General features: G+C 36.1%; 1 protein-coding gene across 1 annotated transcript in view; it reads right to left on the reverse strand.

Annotated features, from left to right (window-relative positions):
- LOC125656315 (uncharacterized) overlaps window positions 1–14,518 on the reverse strand; it is a 74,467-nt gene extending 59,949 nt beyond the window's left edge. Inside the window, exon 1 of the mRNA XM_056145209.1 lies at window positions 14,284–14,518. Within this exon, the coding sequence (XP_056001184.1) occupies window positions 14,284–14,400 (117 nt within the window). The 5' untranslated portion in view covers window positions 14,401–14,518. The remainder of the gene's footprint in view (window positions 1–14,283) is intronic.
- Between the last annotated feature and the right edge of the window lie 5,744 nt (window positions 14,519–20,262).

The raw sequence follows: 20,262 nt of genomic DNA on the forward strand, positions 1-20,262 counted from the left end.
ACTGCTGAACTGTAGATCGCGGGTTCGAGTCCTCAGGGCATGGAACAATCTCTACCCAGAGTTATCGTTCCCGCTACGCTCCACTAATACCTCTGTCAACGTCTAAAAATCATATCAAAACGTACTAAAACTAACTTAGCATATCAAACTGTAATTATTATATCTAAGCAAATCAAACACTTGTTTGAATTTTATAAACGCAGAAGCTGGTAAATATGAGACACCTGAGCGAACTAAAAGGTTTTTTATAAATATTCATGCATTCATCCAATAATACTAGAATAATCATGGAATTCGTCGTTTTTGTGAACTTACTGTAAGATTTTAAGCTTAACACTAAAACTTGTAAAATCATACTTTATTATGCAATAGGTAGAAATAAGTTTTGCCAAGAATCTTGACATTCAGATGTTGACAGAGCTAGGTGTTGTAGTGCAGCGTAATACGCCCTCTGGTGAGAGATTGGGCATCCAGGAACTCAAATTTTAGTCAGATTACTTTCTATTAAAATTGCATTTTTTGACTAAATAAAGTATTTTAAAATTTAAAAGTTTTCAATTTCAGAATATTGTTGTGTGTTACATGTATTATAATCCTCCATTTATCATCCACATCACATTTCTCTGGTGTAGGATATACCTCCTTAATAAAAGAAGTAAGTGCACAATATTGTCTGCTTATATGTATATCTTATGTGGATTTTATAGCACCTCAACAGCCAGCAATAAAGCCACAGATTTTGACCTTTTATACAAAGCACTCAAGGATATAGCAATGAGGGTTATTTCATATCACACCAACGCCTACCTAATGGATGTGTTATTAAAATAATCCAGACATACACTCACACAGACAAATCAATATAGGTGTCTTTTATCTATCTCAATGTAATTTATTTCTGTACAAAATCTGGATTGGTTATGGTGAAATCTGTTTTAATTATCAAGTACATCACAACAAAAAGTGGACAGACACTTGCAAATGGACAGAGGGACAATGTGGGGTGCCAATGTGGGGCCCTTAATTCGACATCACATAAAATCTTAATCCAAGTAAATATTCATATCCGAATGCCTTAATTCTTCTGTTATAATAATCTAAATGTTTACAATTACTTCAATAATAACTGTGACTTCTGTGTCAGTCTGTTAAAGACTTAATTTAACCACAATACAACTATCTGAATAATGAATGAGACACATGCAGACCCACTACTACTACAATGAATGCAATATGAAATCCTCCTCTCTATCACCTACTCTAAGGTCCCATAAAATCAAAGCAAGAGTTAGGATGACAGGCAGTGATATGGCCTCACACAGTACTGTGTAATATAAATTATATTAATGACTTTTGTGTAAACGTTTATGTGTTTCAGATTACCATGGCAACCAAATTATGACTGAAATCATAAAAAGACAAATATTTCATAAGCAATAAAATCTGCTGCCTTCATCACAGCCACAAAGTTTTATTTTATCAAAGATTATAATATCATACCTCCAGCTGTATACCCTACTGCCACTACCAGATAGTAACGTTAAATTATTTATTTTTCTTGAAAAGATTTGTATAATTTAAATGTGTATACATTTAATATTGATATTTAGATCAAAGGAAGCCGAGTCAGCTGATCATGTGGTCTCTCCGACAGTAATCACTATTTTCATGACGGACTTTTGCAGGTTTTAAAAAGGGCGAGAGTGATCCTTTGGGGTTCTCACTGGTTCATCAAAACTGTACTACGTACGTGCGATTTCATTAGTTGCATGGTTAGGCCATTAATTTTCTATGAACTTTAAACTTGCATGCATTTCTCAAAAGGGTTTCTCCTACAATATTGATTGATTGATTATTAATAATCAATCAATCAATATTATAGGAGAAACCCTTTTAAAAACAATTGTTTTTATGTCTCATCGAGAATTTTTCACTCATATTGAGACGTCACCAGCTGTAGGTGAAATACCACAAATTTAAACTTATGCTTAGCACTCAGGGCCGTAGCAGAGAGCTAGGGTTCTTTATCGTGCCAATGTCTGCTGCAACACGGAACCTCCGTTTTTAAGATATAGCCGAAAGACCCATGATTCTCACTTCTTAATGACCGAACATTTGTCGAAGGAGCGATCACTATATATACGTACTTTAGGTTTGGTGTGTCCATGGCATGAATGGGGCTCGTCCTTATGACCTCTCCGTTACGAAGCAAACGCTTTACCACCGAGTTACCGCGACCCGGTGTGTTTTATGAAAATAAACGAATTTCCATTGACAGATGTACATGACAGCACATCCTATTAAAGGATAATTCAGGCTTTAAATTAGATCAAATTGGCGGCACTGGCTAATTAAGTTTTGGAGATTTTGAAGATTGAAACAAATAAGACTCTAAGTCACCTAGCTCAAAAAAATCTCAAACTTCAAGAGGTTCAAACCTAAGTTTTGTATTAGTATAATGTCAATAATTGTTTGGAAAGTATATCATTCAGCATTAACAATAAAGGAGAATTATCAAATCAAAAGTCATAGTGTTTGTTATAATTATTGAGCTACAGTGTGATAATCAAACTTGACCTTTTTGCACTTTAAATTAAGTCACGATCTATTCACATAAACTCAATTTGTCAACAAAACATAAGTAACACAAATGAATCATTATATCAAATAAAGACACACTCAATTAATAGATTAACAAGAAAATGTTTGCAAAACATGTATGCCCCCTTCCCCTCCCCATGGTGCAAAATTGAAAAGTGTTATACACATGCATCATTTAATTGATAGTTGTGCCAAACCATTTCAAAATATTGAGCAGACAATATCTGCCTTAATGTTCAGAGTGGTACGTGACCAATTGTGACCTAAAAATCAATAGGGGTCATCCACTCCTTATGCTGTACCAGTGTACCAAGTTTGGTGTTAATCAAGCAACTGATTCTTAAAATATAGGATACAATATATTACTATGTCTAGTTTGACCATTGACCTTTGACCATGTGACCTAAAAATCAATAGGGGTCATCTTCTCCTGAAGATGTACCAGTGTACCATGTTTGATGTCTGTCAATTTTAAGCAAAGGATTCTCTAGACATTGAGGGTGGTCAGTATATTCCTATGTCCAGTTTGACCCTTGACTTTTGACCATGTGACCTCAAAATCAGTAGGGGTCACCTACTTTTTGGATGCATATACCTGAGTGTAACAAGCTTGATGTCTGTCAAGCAAAGGTTCTCAAGATATTGAGTGGTGTCTTCCTATGTCCAGAGTGGATTGACCCTTAACCATTTGACCTGAAAATCAATAGGGGTCCTCTTCTACTCATAACCAACCCACATATGAAATATCATTGCGATTAAGTGAATGGTTTTCAAAATATTAAGCGGACAACATGTGGTCTTACCGACCGAGCGTCAGGTGCAAAGCAATATGCCCCTCTTCTTTGAAGGGGGGCATAAAAATTTAATGTTATAGTACATAGTTTATAAATTGGAAATAAAAAATTACCTTTTTGCATTTCATATACGAAAAAATCATATGGAATTGGAGAGTTCAAAAGAATACATTAGGAATATGTCAATCTTTCAAATTGCACATAAATCCTTAAGTCTTCAAATTAAATTGCCTTAATATTTAAGATGGAACTAAAGAAAGTGGTGGTTAGAGATCGAATTTTTTAATTATTGGCCAAATCTTCATACAAAATTTTGGGTAAATCAATATAATAGATGTTTTTAAGAATTGGCATTCTATATACTTACAAAAATATGTCAATATGTCGACCAAAATAATGATCGCGAATTTACAACACTATATAGTGTTCAGTTTCCACTACTAGCTCGTATCATAAAGTACAAAATTGAAATTCGCGCCTAGGGGTATATAATTATTGATGATAAGTAATTGAATAAAAATAATCCAGGCCAGAGTACCACATACACAACAAATTGCATGCACTTATTTCGAAAGTGTCGATGAATGATGCACGATTGATTGATTGATTGAATATTGTTTTACGTCCCTTTCGAGAAAATATTTCACTCATATGGGGACGTCACCATGCACTGCCGGTGAAGGGCTGCAAAATTTAGGCCTATGCTCGGCGCTTATGGCCATTGAGCAGGGAGGGATCTTTATCGTGCCACACCTGCTGTGACACGGGACCTCGGTTTTTGCGGTCTCTTACGACAAGCTGAAGGGGGTGCTGAATAAATGACAGAGGACCTATTCTAACCTGGATCCTCACAGGATATGAGTGATGTAATTAACAGGCTTCACAATGATGCAGGGACTCCGACACAGAACTTCTTTAATTATTATTGCTATACCGTGTATAGCAGGTTTTTTCTGCGGGTCTAAAATTTGGTGATTTAATTCCTAGCTCAAATAAATTTTGGCAGACATTGGGAATAGTTATCTCTCTTGCCTGAAGTCGCAATTGGGTGCAATTATTTGGCAAGTGAAATTCTGGCAGAAACCTATCTAACTGCTAAAATAAGCCAAATTAATTTATCACCCCGCGGAAAATATCCGCTATAGCGTATATCATTTTGTATCATTTCTTCTGATTTGTGGCTTGACGTACGTATATGCCATACACCCACCCGTATAAGGACTGTATCAATGAAATATGTGAATGGGTATATAACTCACAACAAGCAAACCTGCGCTCTATATACTGGTATTGAAGATCATCAAACAAACTGTGGTTAAAAGTTTTTACTTCAACAGCCTTTTAAAGATATTGCTACAAATTCTAAAGAGGCACTGTTTCTGATTTACTGTTTGTTTTATGTCGACAGGGCACATCAAGAATTTTTCACTTCTGTTGGGACATCACCAGGTGTAAGTGAAGTACCACAAATTTTGACCTATGCTTATAAGCATGTACTCAAGGCCATAACAGTGAGGGTTCTTTATTGTGCCAACGCCTGCCGCAACATGGGACCTCCGTTTTTAGGGTCATATCTGAACAACCCGTGATTTTTAAAATTCTAAATGCTGAGCGTTTGACAGAGGAGCAATCACTATACCTTATGTTTACGTCTTATAGGTTTGACACCGCCATGGCATGAACTGGAACTTGCAATCTCCCAATTACAAAGCAAACGATCAAGGTATACCACGGAGCTACCACAAACCGTCTCTATTATATCTGCATGTATTCGACAAATACGGATTCTGTCATTTATCTATAGGATTTAAATGCGCTGGAAATCATCTTCAATGTTTGATGGGGTCAGAATTATTAGCAAATTGTTTTAATGAATTTATTCAAAGCATACATTACTTTTGGTGACAATTAATTTAGCCACATTAATTTCTCACGGAAGAAGTTCAGCCGGTAAGATAGATTATGTACGTTGCACAGCTAATGGCCTCAAAGACAGATCCAATCATAAAAGCACCTGCGTAACTCAGAAGACATAAAAAAAAAAGATTCACTAACAGAAATGGCAGATGGCTGTAACAGACACCTAATCACATCTCGCAGGACCTTTGTCCAGGTGACCTAAATGTTTGAAAAAAAACCCAGATTGTTCCATTTGTTAGGCTGTTTCGCCAAGACTCCAGTTTTCTTGCTAATTAATTTTGACTTTTTGAAATGGCTGTTGCTAAGTAGTGAATTCGTCTATAAGCATTACAGTAAACTAGTGTAAAGCCTATCATCTTTCAGAAACCTCTGCATAAAAATCAATACGCTTCTTCCATGAAAACCATCTCTGTACAGCAGCATTTGTTAACTTATCTTTGATCGGGAGAAAACAAATCTCAATTCATTTGTTGTTTATAAATTAATTCAATTTTTCTCTCCTTTTATTCATTTTCTATTCTTTAAATAAATCAATTTAAATTTGCATTTCTTCCATTGATATACCTTATAAACTGAATTTTTACAGTAGGATAGTCATCTTGACTATACATGTATACACTGTTGTAATATGTCAATGGATATAATGTTCTGCTAAAGGAATAAATTGTGTATTTAAAAGAAGTTTGCTTTGCTGATTTACAATTTGGGTTCAACTGTCTTTAGGTTTTCTCAAATGACTTATACAATTAACACCTTTAGTTCACAGGCATGATGGTGATTGATCAGATATTGTGTTTTGAAGTTTTGAATGGCTGAAATTTCAAGGTTTGTGACTATAAGGTGACAATTTACACACTGGGGTTTTAATTTTGTGCTGTCCAGATTATCAGCCAGACAATGCCATACAAATCACAGGTCAGTCACAGACTATTATAAGATTCAGTCTCTTAAATACGGTCATGTCAAAGTTGTAATAATACCAGCACAAGATTGGTTTCCCAATCTGAGGTCAGTTCAAGGCCATCATTCTCTATTACTCTTTAACTAATCCTATTGAATAGCTACAAGTATGAAACTGAGGTACACTGAAATCAGGCCTCAGGATTTCCCAAACCAATCTTTAGTTGAGACTCAGACTTTACTCCAACTCTGACTTAAGTTTGATTTTTTTTTTTTTTTTTTTTTTTTTGAGAAATCCAAGCCTTCATCTTTATACTTGTCATCAGGTCACTCGGAACATCTTTATACTTGTCATCAGGTCACTCGGAACATCTTTATACTTGTCATCAAGTCACTCGGAACATCTTTATACTTGTCATCAGGTCACTCGGAACATCTTTATACTTGTCATCAGGTCACTCGGAACATCTTTATACTTGTCATCAGGTCACTCGGAGCAGAGTCACTTCAACTTCATACTAAGATTTTTTTTCTTCATTTCTCTGAAAATCTCATGTCTCTATCAGATCTGGTTCTGAAGTAATAACAATTTTGTTTCAAGGTCAGAGGTCAAGGTCACTAGAGTCACTTGACCTTGATACTAGTTTATAGATATATAAACCTATCATCCTCTTCTCATTTCTGATGATCCCATGTTAACTATTAGTGCTGGTTTTAAAGTTATATACCAGTTTTTAATTTCATGGCAAAGGAAAATTACGGTCAGTGTAAATTCCTTGACCTTGACACTGGTTTATTGACCCTGTCATTGTCTTTTCATTTCCAAAGACCCCTGGACTCTTATATCTCTTGAATTTGGAATTTCATTTTCCCCATAGAGTTTTATGTTTTATTTGGACTTAATTGATCCACCCCCATTTGATCCCCCACCCCAAAATGTACCCTAACCCCGAACCCTCAATCTGAAAACAAAAACATTTCTGCACACCTAAATTCATTGGCCTATCATATCCTTGAAAATCTAATACTTTCATCGATGGGTTTCATATGGAGAATGACTGTTGACATTTTTAGGCACGAGAAAGAACAAAAACTGAGCAAATTAAAAGAACAAGTCTCCAAACTTCCTTTGGAATAATCAAATGAAATAATCAAATTGCTGCGCAGTACATATGATGAACTTGTCATCAAGAAATTAGTTTACATTCATAAATTCATTAAATTTGTCAACAATTTTACACTACAAAGGAATGTAGTTTTCTGATCAATCGATGTCATCTTTGACCATTTTCCATAATTCCGGTCAGGATCAGAATCGGTTCAGATTTGTAAAATTGCAATTATTTCTGAATTGTGGCCATATCATTTCAATTTGTTTTCAAAATATATTGACAATATCAATGAATCATTAATTGAGAATGAACACGATTAACATCATTAAAGAAATATCTCTAGAATTGTCAGAATGCTGAGATTTAAATTGTTTCAACAGACCTGTATACTGTAAATACTTAAACAGCCCCCCCCCCCCCCACCCCACCCCACCCCCACCCACCCCCCACCCCCAAGGTATTCAACTGCAGGTACCCAGCTGCCTCTCCCCCCTCAAGAAATTCCTGACCACAACAGAATGCCAGAAGACTTTGATGTGTAGGGAAATTAAACATGTTTATAGATATATTCTAACACAATCTGACAAATTCACCATGATAACGATCACATAGTTAATACATTGACTATACTGCCTGACAATAGTTATAAAGAACATGTAAAATTCATATCACATCATTGTAATTAAAACTGTGACTGTAGTTATATATTACATATAACTTTGTATATATATAATAAGCATGCATATAAATTCATCTTTAGATGTTGAATCACTGCATGAGCATTTTTTTTCTTCAGTGAACAGAGTGATTTTCACAGTGATTATAAGGCTGATCCTTAATTCATTCAGTTCATCATCATATGCATTATAACCACCATAATTTTATACTGCAACATCTGTTACAATAAATCCTCCATCTAATTGTAAAATACAATCTTTATTCATGACCCTTTTATATCAATCTCCACTCATTGCCTGGTAGAACAGTTTGTTCTTGTTGCTTTATATCAATCTCCACTCATTGCCTGGTAGAACAGTTTGTTCTTGTTGCTTTTTATCAATCTCCACTCATTGCCTGGTAGAACAGTTTGTTCTTGTTGCTTTATATCAATCTCCACTCATTGCCTGGTAGAACAGTTTGTGCCTCTTGTTGCTTTATATCAATCTCCACTCATTGCCTGGTAGAACAGTTTGTTCTTGTTGCTTTATATCAATCTCCACTCATTACCTGCTAGAACAGTTTGTGCCTCTTGTTGCTTTATATCAATCTCCACTCATTGCCTGGTAGAACAGTTTGTTCTTGTTGCTTTATATCAATCTCCACTCATTGCCTGCTAAAACAGTTGTTGCTGTGGATTTTCAGTATTATGATTACAACAAGTTCTGTAATCCACCTTCCCTCCTCAAATTTCTATCTCTACTGGATATATCATCATTACACACTCGATCATCACCAGATCAAGTTGCAATCTGGAATTGTGAAAACACGAAATTCTACTTGCTTACATTACACTGCAAAATCAATGCAGATTTTCTTTTAATCTAGGATGTAATTACTTTTTTTTTGGATTGACAACTATCATTTTATAATAAAAAATTGAACTATAGGTGCTTTTGAAATTTAAATCCAGATGTTGGAAACCAGATCTACCAAAGTACATCGCCATAGGAGGTTTTGCTTGGAATATCAAAACGGCTAAAATTCAGACGATATATATGTGTAAGACCCAGTTGACAATTCTCTCATTAAGACCCAGTTGACAATTCTCTAATTAAGAACCAGTTGACAATTCTCTCATTAAGAACCAGTTGACAATCCTCTCATTAAAAACCAGTTGACAATTCTCTCAATACGCGATATCTTTGGGTATAATACACATCATGTGTTGTAGCGCTCCATTTTCTGTGTTGACATTAAGTCTCTTCAGGGCCTCGCTGCATGAAGATAGTTATACCGATTTGCTATCAGAGAATGTTGTTTTTTGCATAGATTGATGAAACTTAGTACCATTTTTTTATGCCTGCCTGTTGTGGACCAGTGACTTTTGACATTACAGTGCTATAACAGCTTGAACATTTGTTAAGATATGGTTTACAAGTTTGCGACAGGTTCACTGGCCTTTCATCCTCAATGCAGATGACATGTGTATACTGTAGATTGGACAAAAGAGCAGCGGAGTGACTTTGTGTCAAAAGTTAAAAGCAAAATATATCTACAGATTTCATCTGTAGGTGGTAGATCAGTATAGAGATTTCAATCATTTTACAACTCCATGAATTTTAAATAAATTCAGTATCAATAAAACAAAATTAGGTATAGTTTAAAGTGAATCAAATTACATTTCATATATTAAATGGTGAAAATTGATATTCCAAGTTACACCCTCATGGCTCTGAGTTGATTGCACAGATAGATATTTAGTACTTGTCACAGTGTTTCAATCTAATAATCAGTACATTCTATATACTGCAGTGCCCAGGTGTCAGTACTATGAACACTAGTTTCAGTGCCCAGGTGACAGTACTATGAATACTAGTTTCAGTGCCCAGGTGTCAGTACTATGAATACTAGTTTCAGTGCCCAGGTGACAGTACTATGAATACTAGTTTCAGTGCCCAGGTGGCAGTACTATGTAAGTAAGTTAAAGTAAATGATTTATTTTAGTGACATGTGTTTTATACATTACAGAATTGAAAAATACATTAAACAGAATAATACGAATTCAAACATCCGATCCATCGGGCCTATATATGTCACTTTTCACAGAAAAAAACATTAAATAATAGGTACAGTCGTACATGCATTACGTATGACTTTTACTATTATGGTATATGATAGACTGTCTATAGGTGTATGCGGAGAACAGGAATTTTGCAGTTTGTCTTGGAACAATTTTAATAATAGAACTAGAAATTTTGTTTTGTCCATGACCTTTGAATACTAGTTTTATATTTGTTTCACGGACTCTAATGAGTACCCTATCAATATCTACTAAGTAGGTCAGCCACTTAATTAATCTCATAGTGTGCAGTTCTCAAATTCTTGTTGTACAGTACATTATAATGGACTGTGTCCTGGCTTTGTTCTACTGTACATTATAATGGACTGTGGTCTGGCTGTGTTCTACGGTACATTATAATGGACTGTGGTCTGGCTGTGTTCTAACGGTACATTATAATGGACTATGTCCTGGCTGTGTTCTACGGTACATTATAATGGACTGTGGTCTGGCTTTGTTCTACGGTACATTATAATGGACTGTGGTCTGGCTTTGTTCTACGGTACATTATAATGGACTGTGTCCTGGCTTTGTTCTACGGTACATTATAATAGACTGTGGCCTGGCTTTGTTCTACGGTACATTATAATGGACTGTGGTCTGGCTTTGTTCTACGGTACATTATAATGGACTGTGGCCTGGCTTTGTTCTACGGTACATTATAATGGACTGTGGCTTGGCTTTGTTCTACGGTACATTATAATGGACTGTGTCCTGGCTTTGTTCTACAGTACATTATAATGGACTGTGGTCTGGCTGTGTTCTATGGTACATTATAATGGACTGTGGTCTGGCTGTGTTCTAATGGTACATTATAATGGACTATGTCCTGGCTGTGTTCTACGGTACATTATAATGGACTGTGTCCTGGCTTTGTTCTACGGTACATTATAATGGACTGTGTCCTGGCTTTGTTCTACGGTACATTATAATGAACTATGACCTGGCTAGATCAGTGGTTAGACCACCTCAGCGTAGTCATGCAGAAGTTCCGGGTTCCATTCCTGGTCCAGCCCAAACTGTTCTCCTTTCTTGTCCCTGCTTCTTATTTCATTATTTTATATCAACAGGGCTCGAAATTAACATATGTCCGTCAGTCTGTGACTGGTTTAAAGTCTGGTGGACTGACTGACATTTGTTTTAGTCAGTCCGATGGGACTGGTTAATTTTAAAAGCATCATTTTGGAAAATATACTTATGAAATTTTATACACACATTTGGCATGCTTCGATCTGTAGATATCAGACGAATCTGATTCGTATATATAAATTCCACATTTAAGTGTGTTTGACTATTTCTGGAAAACTCTGTTGGACTGGTAATTTTTTCTGCGGACTGGTTGAAATTATATACCATCAGCCTGACTGGACTGGTGACATAAAAAGTTAGCTTCAAGCCCTGTATCAATGACTAGTTCTATAAAGTAACACATTGCCAATCATCACTGTATCACACACAGTACTTAAAGGGACTAGTGATTCACCATCTCACCCAAAAAATTTTGTTTTTCACATCTTTTATATAAATGCCAAGTTGATAAACATGAATAATCACTTTCTTATATAGTATTTCTTAATCAAATATTGTTTCAACCAAGCGTTCAACCTGAAACCTAGACAAATATAAATCCACAACACATTGAAATACAATGCTATCGTGCATATTATAACCTGACTTCAATCATGACCAGCATATTATAACATATGACTTAATTATTCAATCGTGACCAGCATATTATAACATGACTTAATTATTCAATCGTGACCAGCACATTATAACAAGACTTAATTATTCAGTCGTGACCAGCATATTATAACATGACTTAATTATTCAATCGTGACCAGCATATTATAACATGACTTCAATCATGACCAGCATATTATAACATGACTTAATTATTCAATCGTGACCAGCATATTATAACAAGACTTAATTATTCAATCGTGACCAGCATATTATAACAAGACTTAATTATTCAGTCGTGACCAGCATATTATAACATGACTTAATTATTCAATCGTGACCAGCACATTATAACATATGACTTCAATCATGACCAGTATATTATAACATGACTTCAATCGTGACCAGCACATTATAACATGACTTCAATCGTGACCAGCATATTATAACATGACTTAATTATTCAATCGTGACCAGCATATTATAACAAGACTTAATTATTCATTCGTGACCAGCACATTATAACATGACTTCAATCGTGACCAGCATATTATAACAAGACTTAATTATTCAATCGTGACCAGCATATTATAACATGACTTCAATCGTGACCAGCACATTATAACATGACTTCAATCATAACCAGTAGCTCTAATGAGAAGAAAAGCTTCAAAGATTATTTCATTTTTCACATTTAAAAAATTCCTCCTACATCACACAAATATATATATATATATATATATATATATATATATATATATATATAAAAGCACGAAAACCCAACAACACCCTACTTTCTTAAAGTGTCGGATGTGATATATATATATATATTTGCATGTTCTAGATATGTAAAACTTTTGAATCCCTATTGAAGCCCCATCTGGCCTATATAACATTTGAACAAACTCGATTTCAGATTCCCCTTCACCCAGATATGCTCTCCTGTACATGCCAAGTTTGGTAGAAATTGGTGCAGTAGTTCTGGAGAAGAGTCCCATGGGGATTTGGGTTAGAATAGGTCCCCAGTGCCCCTTGCTTGTCGTAAAAGACGACTAAATGGGGCGGTCCTTTGGATGAGACCGCAAAAAACGTTATACAATCAATCTGGAGAAGAAGATGAAATTTTAAAAAGTTTGTATTAAAGACCACAAAGATAGACAACAAATTTCAAGTCTTTGGCTCAGGTGAGCTAAAACCCAGATTCACCTCTACCTTCTGATATTAGATAAAATACAGTATGTACAAAATAAAATTCCATAATTTGTAAACACAAGGTCAGACATCCTGGAAAGGTCAACAATAGGCTATAATTAGCAGCTGGAGAAAGCTCACTAATTTATTTTATTATTTACATTTCTCTGTACTGATTCTCTGAAGTCTGTTCTCTCATGCAAAAACTTGCAACTGGTTGTACAAACAAACTTTCATGCAAATGAAAGGTCAGTACATGGGCAGGACTTAAAATGGAAATTAACATGGAATATCATGTGTATTTCAATTTCTATTTGGCAGTATTCTTTGATACATCAATTTCATTTTTTTTTTTCAAATATAAGGAATCCCTGTCTAGTTTGTTGGGTATGTGAGGTGCATGATTACCTATCATAATAGAAAATGAGATAATTTGCATACAATGGCTCACAGACCCCTGAACTAACTAGACAGTGATATCTAATAAATCTCTCCTGTGAGATGACACATGTATACAATATGTTAAAAATCTCAAGCATTTCATGTGGATTCAAAAATCAATAATGAACACGGCATATTTTCTTTGACTTCTTCAGTTCAATGTATTGAGACAGATTTGAAAGGTTATTGTAAAATTCTAGGAAAATAAATCTCTTTGAATTAATAGGAAGAATTTTCATTTTAAACTCTTTTCAAAATTTATGAAGTTCAGATCGTTTCATGTGGCAAAATTAACATGATTTTTACAAGTCAGAAGGAAATTTAATATCCTAAGTGGATCTCTGACACATCCCCCCCCCCCCCCCCCATGAAAGAGAGAAAAGATAAGGGTCTCAGAACAGAAACAGCAATTAGCCCTACTTAGGATCAAGTACATTTTGTATATATATCTATGCATTGAATTTTCCGATTTTATTTTCATTATTATTTTATTTTTGCAAAATGTTCTATATTTGTATGTGAATATATTTCTTTTTTAAAGATTACGTGAGCGACTGTCACACACATGTATCATTGTAACTTATAATGTAGGCAATAAGTCACGGTGATTGTAAGTTACGGTGCAGAAATTTATCTAAAAGAGGTCGAAATTTTTGGATATTTTTTTCCTTTTAATTAATTTTCCCCCCTTTTCTTATCATAAATAGAAAAAAGGTGTAATTAAACTACAGTTCTTCATTTTAAAAAAAAAAATGTCAAAAAGGTAGAGCAAAAATTACTATTTACCATACTATCAAGGTAACGTTGTGTCAAGATCGCTCCCGCGTGCACCCGTTCACAACAAAAATATTTGTTTACTTACCCTGATGGAACAGTTCCGACAGCGATCCAAATTGTATTTGTAACAACCCCTAATCTGAAAATGCCAGTGGACCACACATAGCTGGAGAAGAATGAAAGAGAACCGAGGCGGCTTCATCTTCTGCCAAGCACCAGCATCATGGCGATCTCGAAGCTCGCTAGAGAGATCTACATTATCTGTGTCACGTTAGAAATATAGGACACATACACCTGACACACGATTGATTACTTCGGAACCGATCGGCAGTTTTTAAAAGAGCCTTCGTTTTATCTCTAGGCTAGGCCCTAATATGTGATGCATTAGAAGTACTTATTCAATATTAGGACTAATGCTGAGCCTTTTCGTGTTTAAATAGATTTCTCCTTTGTAGCACATTTTTGCCTGACGCTTTCACCTTGACTAAAATAGGTCATAAAATAACTACATAGATTTTAGGTAGCTTCAAGGTTTAAATGTCAGCTTTGCGTTATAATTTAAAAGATATATCCATTTAAAGTCATTACAATTGCGCAGGCGCAAGTACCTTAATGCTCTCTGACGCATTTAATCGCAGTGTCGGATGGAGGTACAATTTATAGAAGTGGCGAGGTTGAATTAGCTTGGCTAATTACAGCATAATAAGGCTTCTTCAATTATAATAATGCTACATAATATAACTTACGGCCACAGGCGCGGCGCTTTCCCGCGCTTTTAGTCGCTCATGGGCTGTCCGTCCAGAAACGTTTATTTGTTTCACGTCCCGTCGAGCATTTTCTCCCAATCGAATGCAGTCGTCACAGGTAAAGGAACAGAAATTTAGACATATGCTTCAGTGGCGGATTTAAAGGGGGTGCAGCCCCCCCCCCCCCTAAACTCGGTTGAGATTCGGCTCGGCTGAAGATTATCACCACCACCCCTGAAATTTTTAAATATAAGGTAAATCGTGGTATATCTTGCTTAGAAAAATGTACTAAACGATAAAAGAATCACTCCTGGGGAAATAAATGACAAAATCTTTTGATTTCGTAATTACTTTATTGGGAGAACTGAGTTTTTTTCAAAAACCCTTAAAATTTGCGTCATGATATTTTCACCTTATAAAAGATGATAGAAAACAGTACAAATGACTACATAGGAAACATATTTCAAGCCCTATAAAATCTGTAAAATCCAGGAGCTTCAGGAGGCTTCGCCCCCGGCCCATGGGCCCCCATCAAGGCTTTGCACTGGACCCAATGGGGGCCTCAAGGCGGCCCCATAAAGTAGCGCTCCCCGTAACCGCAATTCCTGGATCCGCCCCTGTGCTTAGCGCTCAGGGCCGTAGCTGTGAGTGTTCTCTAACGGGTCAACGCTTGTCGCAGCATGGGACCTCCGTTTTTAAGGTCATATCCGAAAGACCCGTGACTCTCACTTCTAAATGCCGAGTGTTTAGTGAAGGAGCAAGCACTACGGTACCTATTTATTAACGTCTTGGGTTTGACGCGGCCATGTCACGAGCGGAGTTCGAACTCATGACGTCCTGGTTACGAAGCGAAGAAACCTCTACCACTGAGTTGGTTGAGTGGTCTAGCCTTGTAATACGCTCAGAGTACGTGTCATCCTTTTCTCATTTTCTTTACGGAGAGCGTTCTGAACATCTTTGACGCTCAGTGCACTTTGAGACGCGGTAACACGAACGACAAATGTGCAAGGTGTAGAGAGATTTATAATGTAGATAGATGGCGGAAGAATGGATGCTCTTAATGAAGACTTCCTAGAATCTCCTTGGACAAAATGCGAATCTTGGTACAAACACTCTCTTACCATTTTACATTTATTTTAGAATTTCATTTCGCCTTCCAATTAATGGCATACTAAAAATAGATATCCGTAAACTATAGATAAACAATGTATACTAAGTTCCAGTACATAGTCTAATAGTATGTTATATGGATCTTCAAATAAATAAAATGTATGCTATATTAAAAATGTATATAACCGGTACCAATACTATATTTTCACTTGTATGATAAACTGAATTGTACTATGTGCAAATGTTATACAATTATTGATCTTTTTTTTTCTTATATACAGTCCCATGGGGAACCAGGTTAGAACAGGTCCTCAGCACCCCCTTGCTTGTCATAAGAAGTGACTAAATGGGGGGGCGGTCCTTCGGATGAGACCGCAGAAACCGAGGTCCCGTGTCATAGCAGGTGTGGCAAAATATAAAGATCCCTCCCTGTTCAATGGCCATAAACACCGAACATATGCCTAAATTTTACCGCCCTTCACCGCCAGTGGCGGATTTAGATGGGGCGCAGCCGACTCCCCCCCCCCCCCCCCCCCCCCCCCCCCCCCCCCCCCCCCAATTTTCAAATTTAAGGTAAAGCGCTGTATCTTGTTTCGGAAAATGTACTAAACAATAAAAGAAGCAATAATTGTTCCACTCCCGGAGAAATAAATGACAAAATCCTTTGATTTCTTGAATTACTTTATTCGGAGAACTTAATTTTTTCCAAAAAACAAACCTTAAAATTTGGGTTATTTCATTAATTTCACCTTATTAAAATGAAAGAAAATAGTACAAATGACTTAATAGGAGAAATATTTCAAGCCCCATAAAATCTGTAAAACCCAGGAGCTTCCGGGGTCTTCGCCCCCTGGAACCCCACCAGGGCTTCGCCCTGGACCCACTGCCTCATAAAGTGGCGCCCCCCGTAACAACAATTCCTGGATCCGCCCCTGACCGCAGTAGTGACGTTTTCATATGATTGAAGATTCTCGAGAGGGACGTTAAACAATATTCAATCAATCAATTTTAAATACATGAAGACCCCAAATTAATGACATATGTTATACAATTTTGTACATGTACATATCCTGTTCGATCATTAGTTAAAGGGCTCATATAGACTAAGCCTGCTGTCCATTCCCAGCAATTTATTGAATAAATATGGTTTAAAGTTATATAGAGTTCCGACGTGCATTGCAGACACAATAGACACCAATAGAACAACGACCCGTATTCTAGTATATGGACATATTCATTTTGTAATAACATCATTTCTTGTAATAAAACACTCATAAATATACCTCAACAAGACAATTTATCACATCGGGGTTTGTTTTGGGGGGTTTTCATTTCACACGCGCCAAATCGGTATAGGGCGTGCATTTGAATACATATGTGTGGTGTTGCTTTGAGGTTATTGACACTATAATAAAATGCGTTCCCGTGTAACAGAGTGTTCCCACAGGACCAGTATATAGAAATCAAACTATGTAGTAATCATATAGAAAACAAAGAAACTTGATTTAAAAAGAGAAAACGAAAGCAAAAGGTGTTTATTTTTCAAAATAATGTGTTGGAGATTCAAAAGCCTCCAAATTTGTATGTACAATCAAATAATAATTTTCCAGTGAAACATCGAGTAACGGACGCGAGAGGGGGACATGACAGATACCAATAAAATATCAAACGTTTTTTACATCAATTTTGCACTATGCAGCTGACGATATTAGGAAGATTTTAATTTTAGACTAGACGTACAATTACGTATTTTGCTAAAATCAATGGGAAAAGTCAAGAAAAAGAGTTTTTTGTTCTTAAAAATGGAAGAAGTAAAGGTAATGACAAAATAGCTGAGGATTGCGGCCGCGTTATTGAAAAGCTGTCTTCAACAATATGAAAAGCATGTCGCAAATTCGTCGTTCCTTTTTTTTTTTTTTTTTTAACTTTTACCGTGAATACAACACACAACAACAGGCAGTTTTCCTGATCGACTCAAGGATACCCATGCAGGTTACACCTCTGTTTAAAGAGAGTGATCCTCCCGAGAGAACAATAATTACACACCTGTACGTCGCTGTTACATTTGTCTTTTTTTCTTTCTGAAAACAGCCATTTTTGAACAATTTTTTACAAGGTCATGAATACCAAACAGTGTTACTTAGAATTTTAGAAGATTGAAACTTCTTTCTAATCTTTTTTTAAAAATTCTAAGTAAAATTGTTTTTAGACAAAAACCTACACACTACAGTTATTTTAATGGACTTATCAAAGGCGTTCAACTGTTTGCCAATTAACATAACCTTTTAGAAAAACTATCGGCATATGGGTTATCCCAAAAACAAAATTTTTTAAAAGTTTCCGTACATACGGAAAACAACAAAGTCAGATAGGTTAGGATTTTAGCAGTTGGGAAAAACAAAAGCAAGGAAGTGTCCTAGGGCTGTGTGCTTTTATCAATTATATCCTCTATTTCATTGAACAAGTGAAATTATACAATTATGCGGGTGACAATGCTATATCCATGTCAGGTCTTGATTTTGACTTTTAAAAAAATATAATGTCATGTTAAAGATAGCCGAACACTTATAAACTGCTTTCATTTTAGATGTATGCACATGCACGTCAGTCTAGTGCAATAGCTATGGGCATAAAAACTCTTAAAAGGCAACCAGCTTTTTCCGCCCTAGGTGTCATTATGCATCGCATCTTGTGAAGATACCGCTGAAATTCGCTGAAAATTACTTGGTATAGATAATTACTATGTTTTAAAATTACTTGGTACAGATAATTACTATGTTTTAAAATTCGATGCACACATCTCAAATATATGCAGAAATGAAACACAACAAATTAGTATTATGGAAAGAATAGATGAAAATTTAATTAAAACAACAGGCTCTCAGTTTTCCATTCGTTTGCATTTTCTAACTTCAACTTTTGTCTGTTGTCGTGAGGTTTTTGTACAGACTCGAGCACAAGAAAGATAGAAAAATGTCAAGAAGGAACATTGAGATTTGCGTATAGTAAAAATGTCAAGAAGGAATATTGAGATTTGCGTATAGTAAAAATGTCAAGAAGGAACATTGAGATTTGCGTACTTATGAAGAACTGTTAGATAAAAGCCAAATTATCATCTTTAGACAAGAGAAGAATCCGCATTACTTTGATTATAATAATTTTATTTATGAAAAGGATTGGGCAGCGGCCATTTAGCCTATATCAGACCCCTCCCAGCCTCAGCATTCTGAAGTTCTGAAACTTTCGGAATTAATAATGACATTGCACCATCATACATCATTTAGTTCAGATGAAAGAGAATAGATATGCTTTTCATTTTACAGAATACATCGTTCAGAACTGCATAGTGCAATAAGAACTTGTACCAGTGTACCGCGGAATAGCTTCCCACAAGGCTTCAGTGGTACGAGTATGTATAATGATTTTAAATCCCTAAAATCCATGGGCAGCCGAGTTAGAGTGGGTCCTCAGTTCCCTATGCTTGTCATGAAAGACCACAGAAACCGAGGTCCCGTGTCACAGCAGATGTGGCACGATAAAGATCCTTCCCTGCTCAGGGACAGTAAGCGCCGAGCATAGGCCTAAATCCCGCAGTCATTCTGGTGACGTCTCCATATGAATGAAAAATTTAAACAATATGCAGTCAATCAATCCTAATATCCTATTGGTTAAGATAAAGCTGCAGCATCTTCGCTAGCCAATGGTTTTCGGTCCACTTCGCTCCACATTTTTGGGGAGCGGAGTGGTCCGAAAACCCTTGGTCAGCGAGCGGAGTGGACCGAAAACCTTTGGCTAGCGAAGATGGAGATGCAGTTCCTCTATATCACTACCACATAACCCAGCGTGCAGTTATTACATCTTTCGCTCTTTCTGCTTCAGTATACGATGTCTCCTATTCCCGTGTTTAGTGCTGCGACATTTGGTGCGTCTGTCTTCTATCCTCTTTGTTGTACGCTGCGTGTGTTGTATTGAGTGTAGTTTAATGTAGCCCATCTGTGATGTATAGTCTTTGTTATTTTCTGAGGTTTTTAATTATTTTTTTTTAATTATTATTATCATTGTTTTGGTTTTGGGGTTTTTCCCCCCTGGTTATTTTCCTTCTATTTTCCTTTGATGTGTAAAAATTGTTTTTGAGAATCCTTCATAGGTCTACTGTGTTCACCATGATTTTGTTTTATTGATTCGACAAGTTGAACTGTGGTACTGTT

The sequence above is a fragment of the Ostrea edulis genome, chromosome 7 (genome assembly GCF_947568905.1).
Source record: "Ostrea edulis chromosome 7, xbOstEdul1.1, whole genome shotgun sequence".
Taxonomy (NCBI): Eukaryota; Metazoa; Mollusca; class Bivalvia; order Ostreida; family Ostreidae; genus Ostrea; species Ostrea edulis.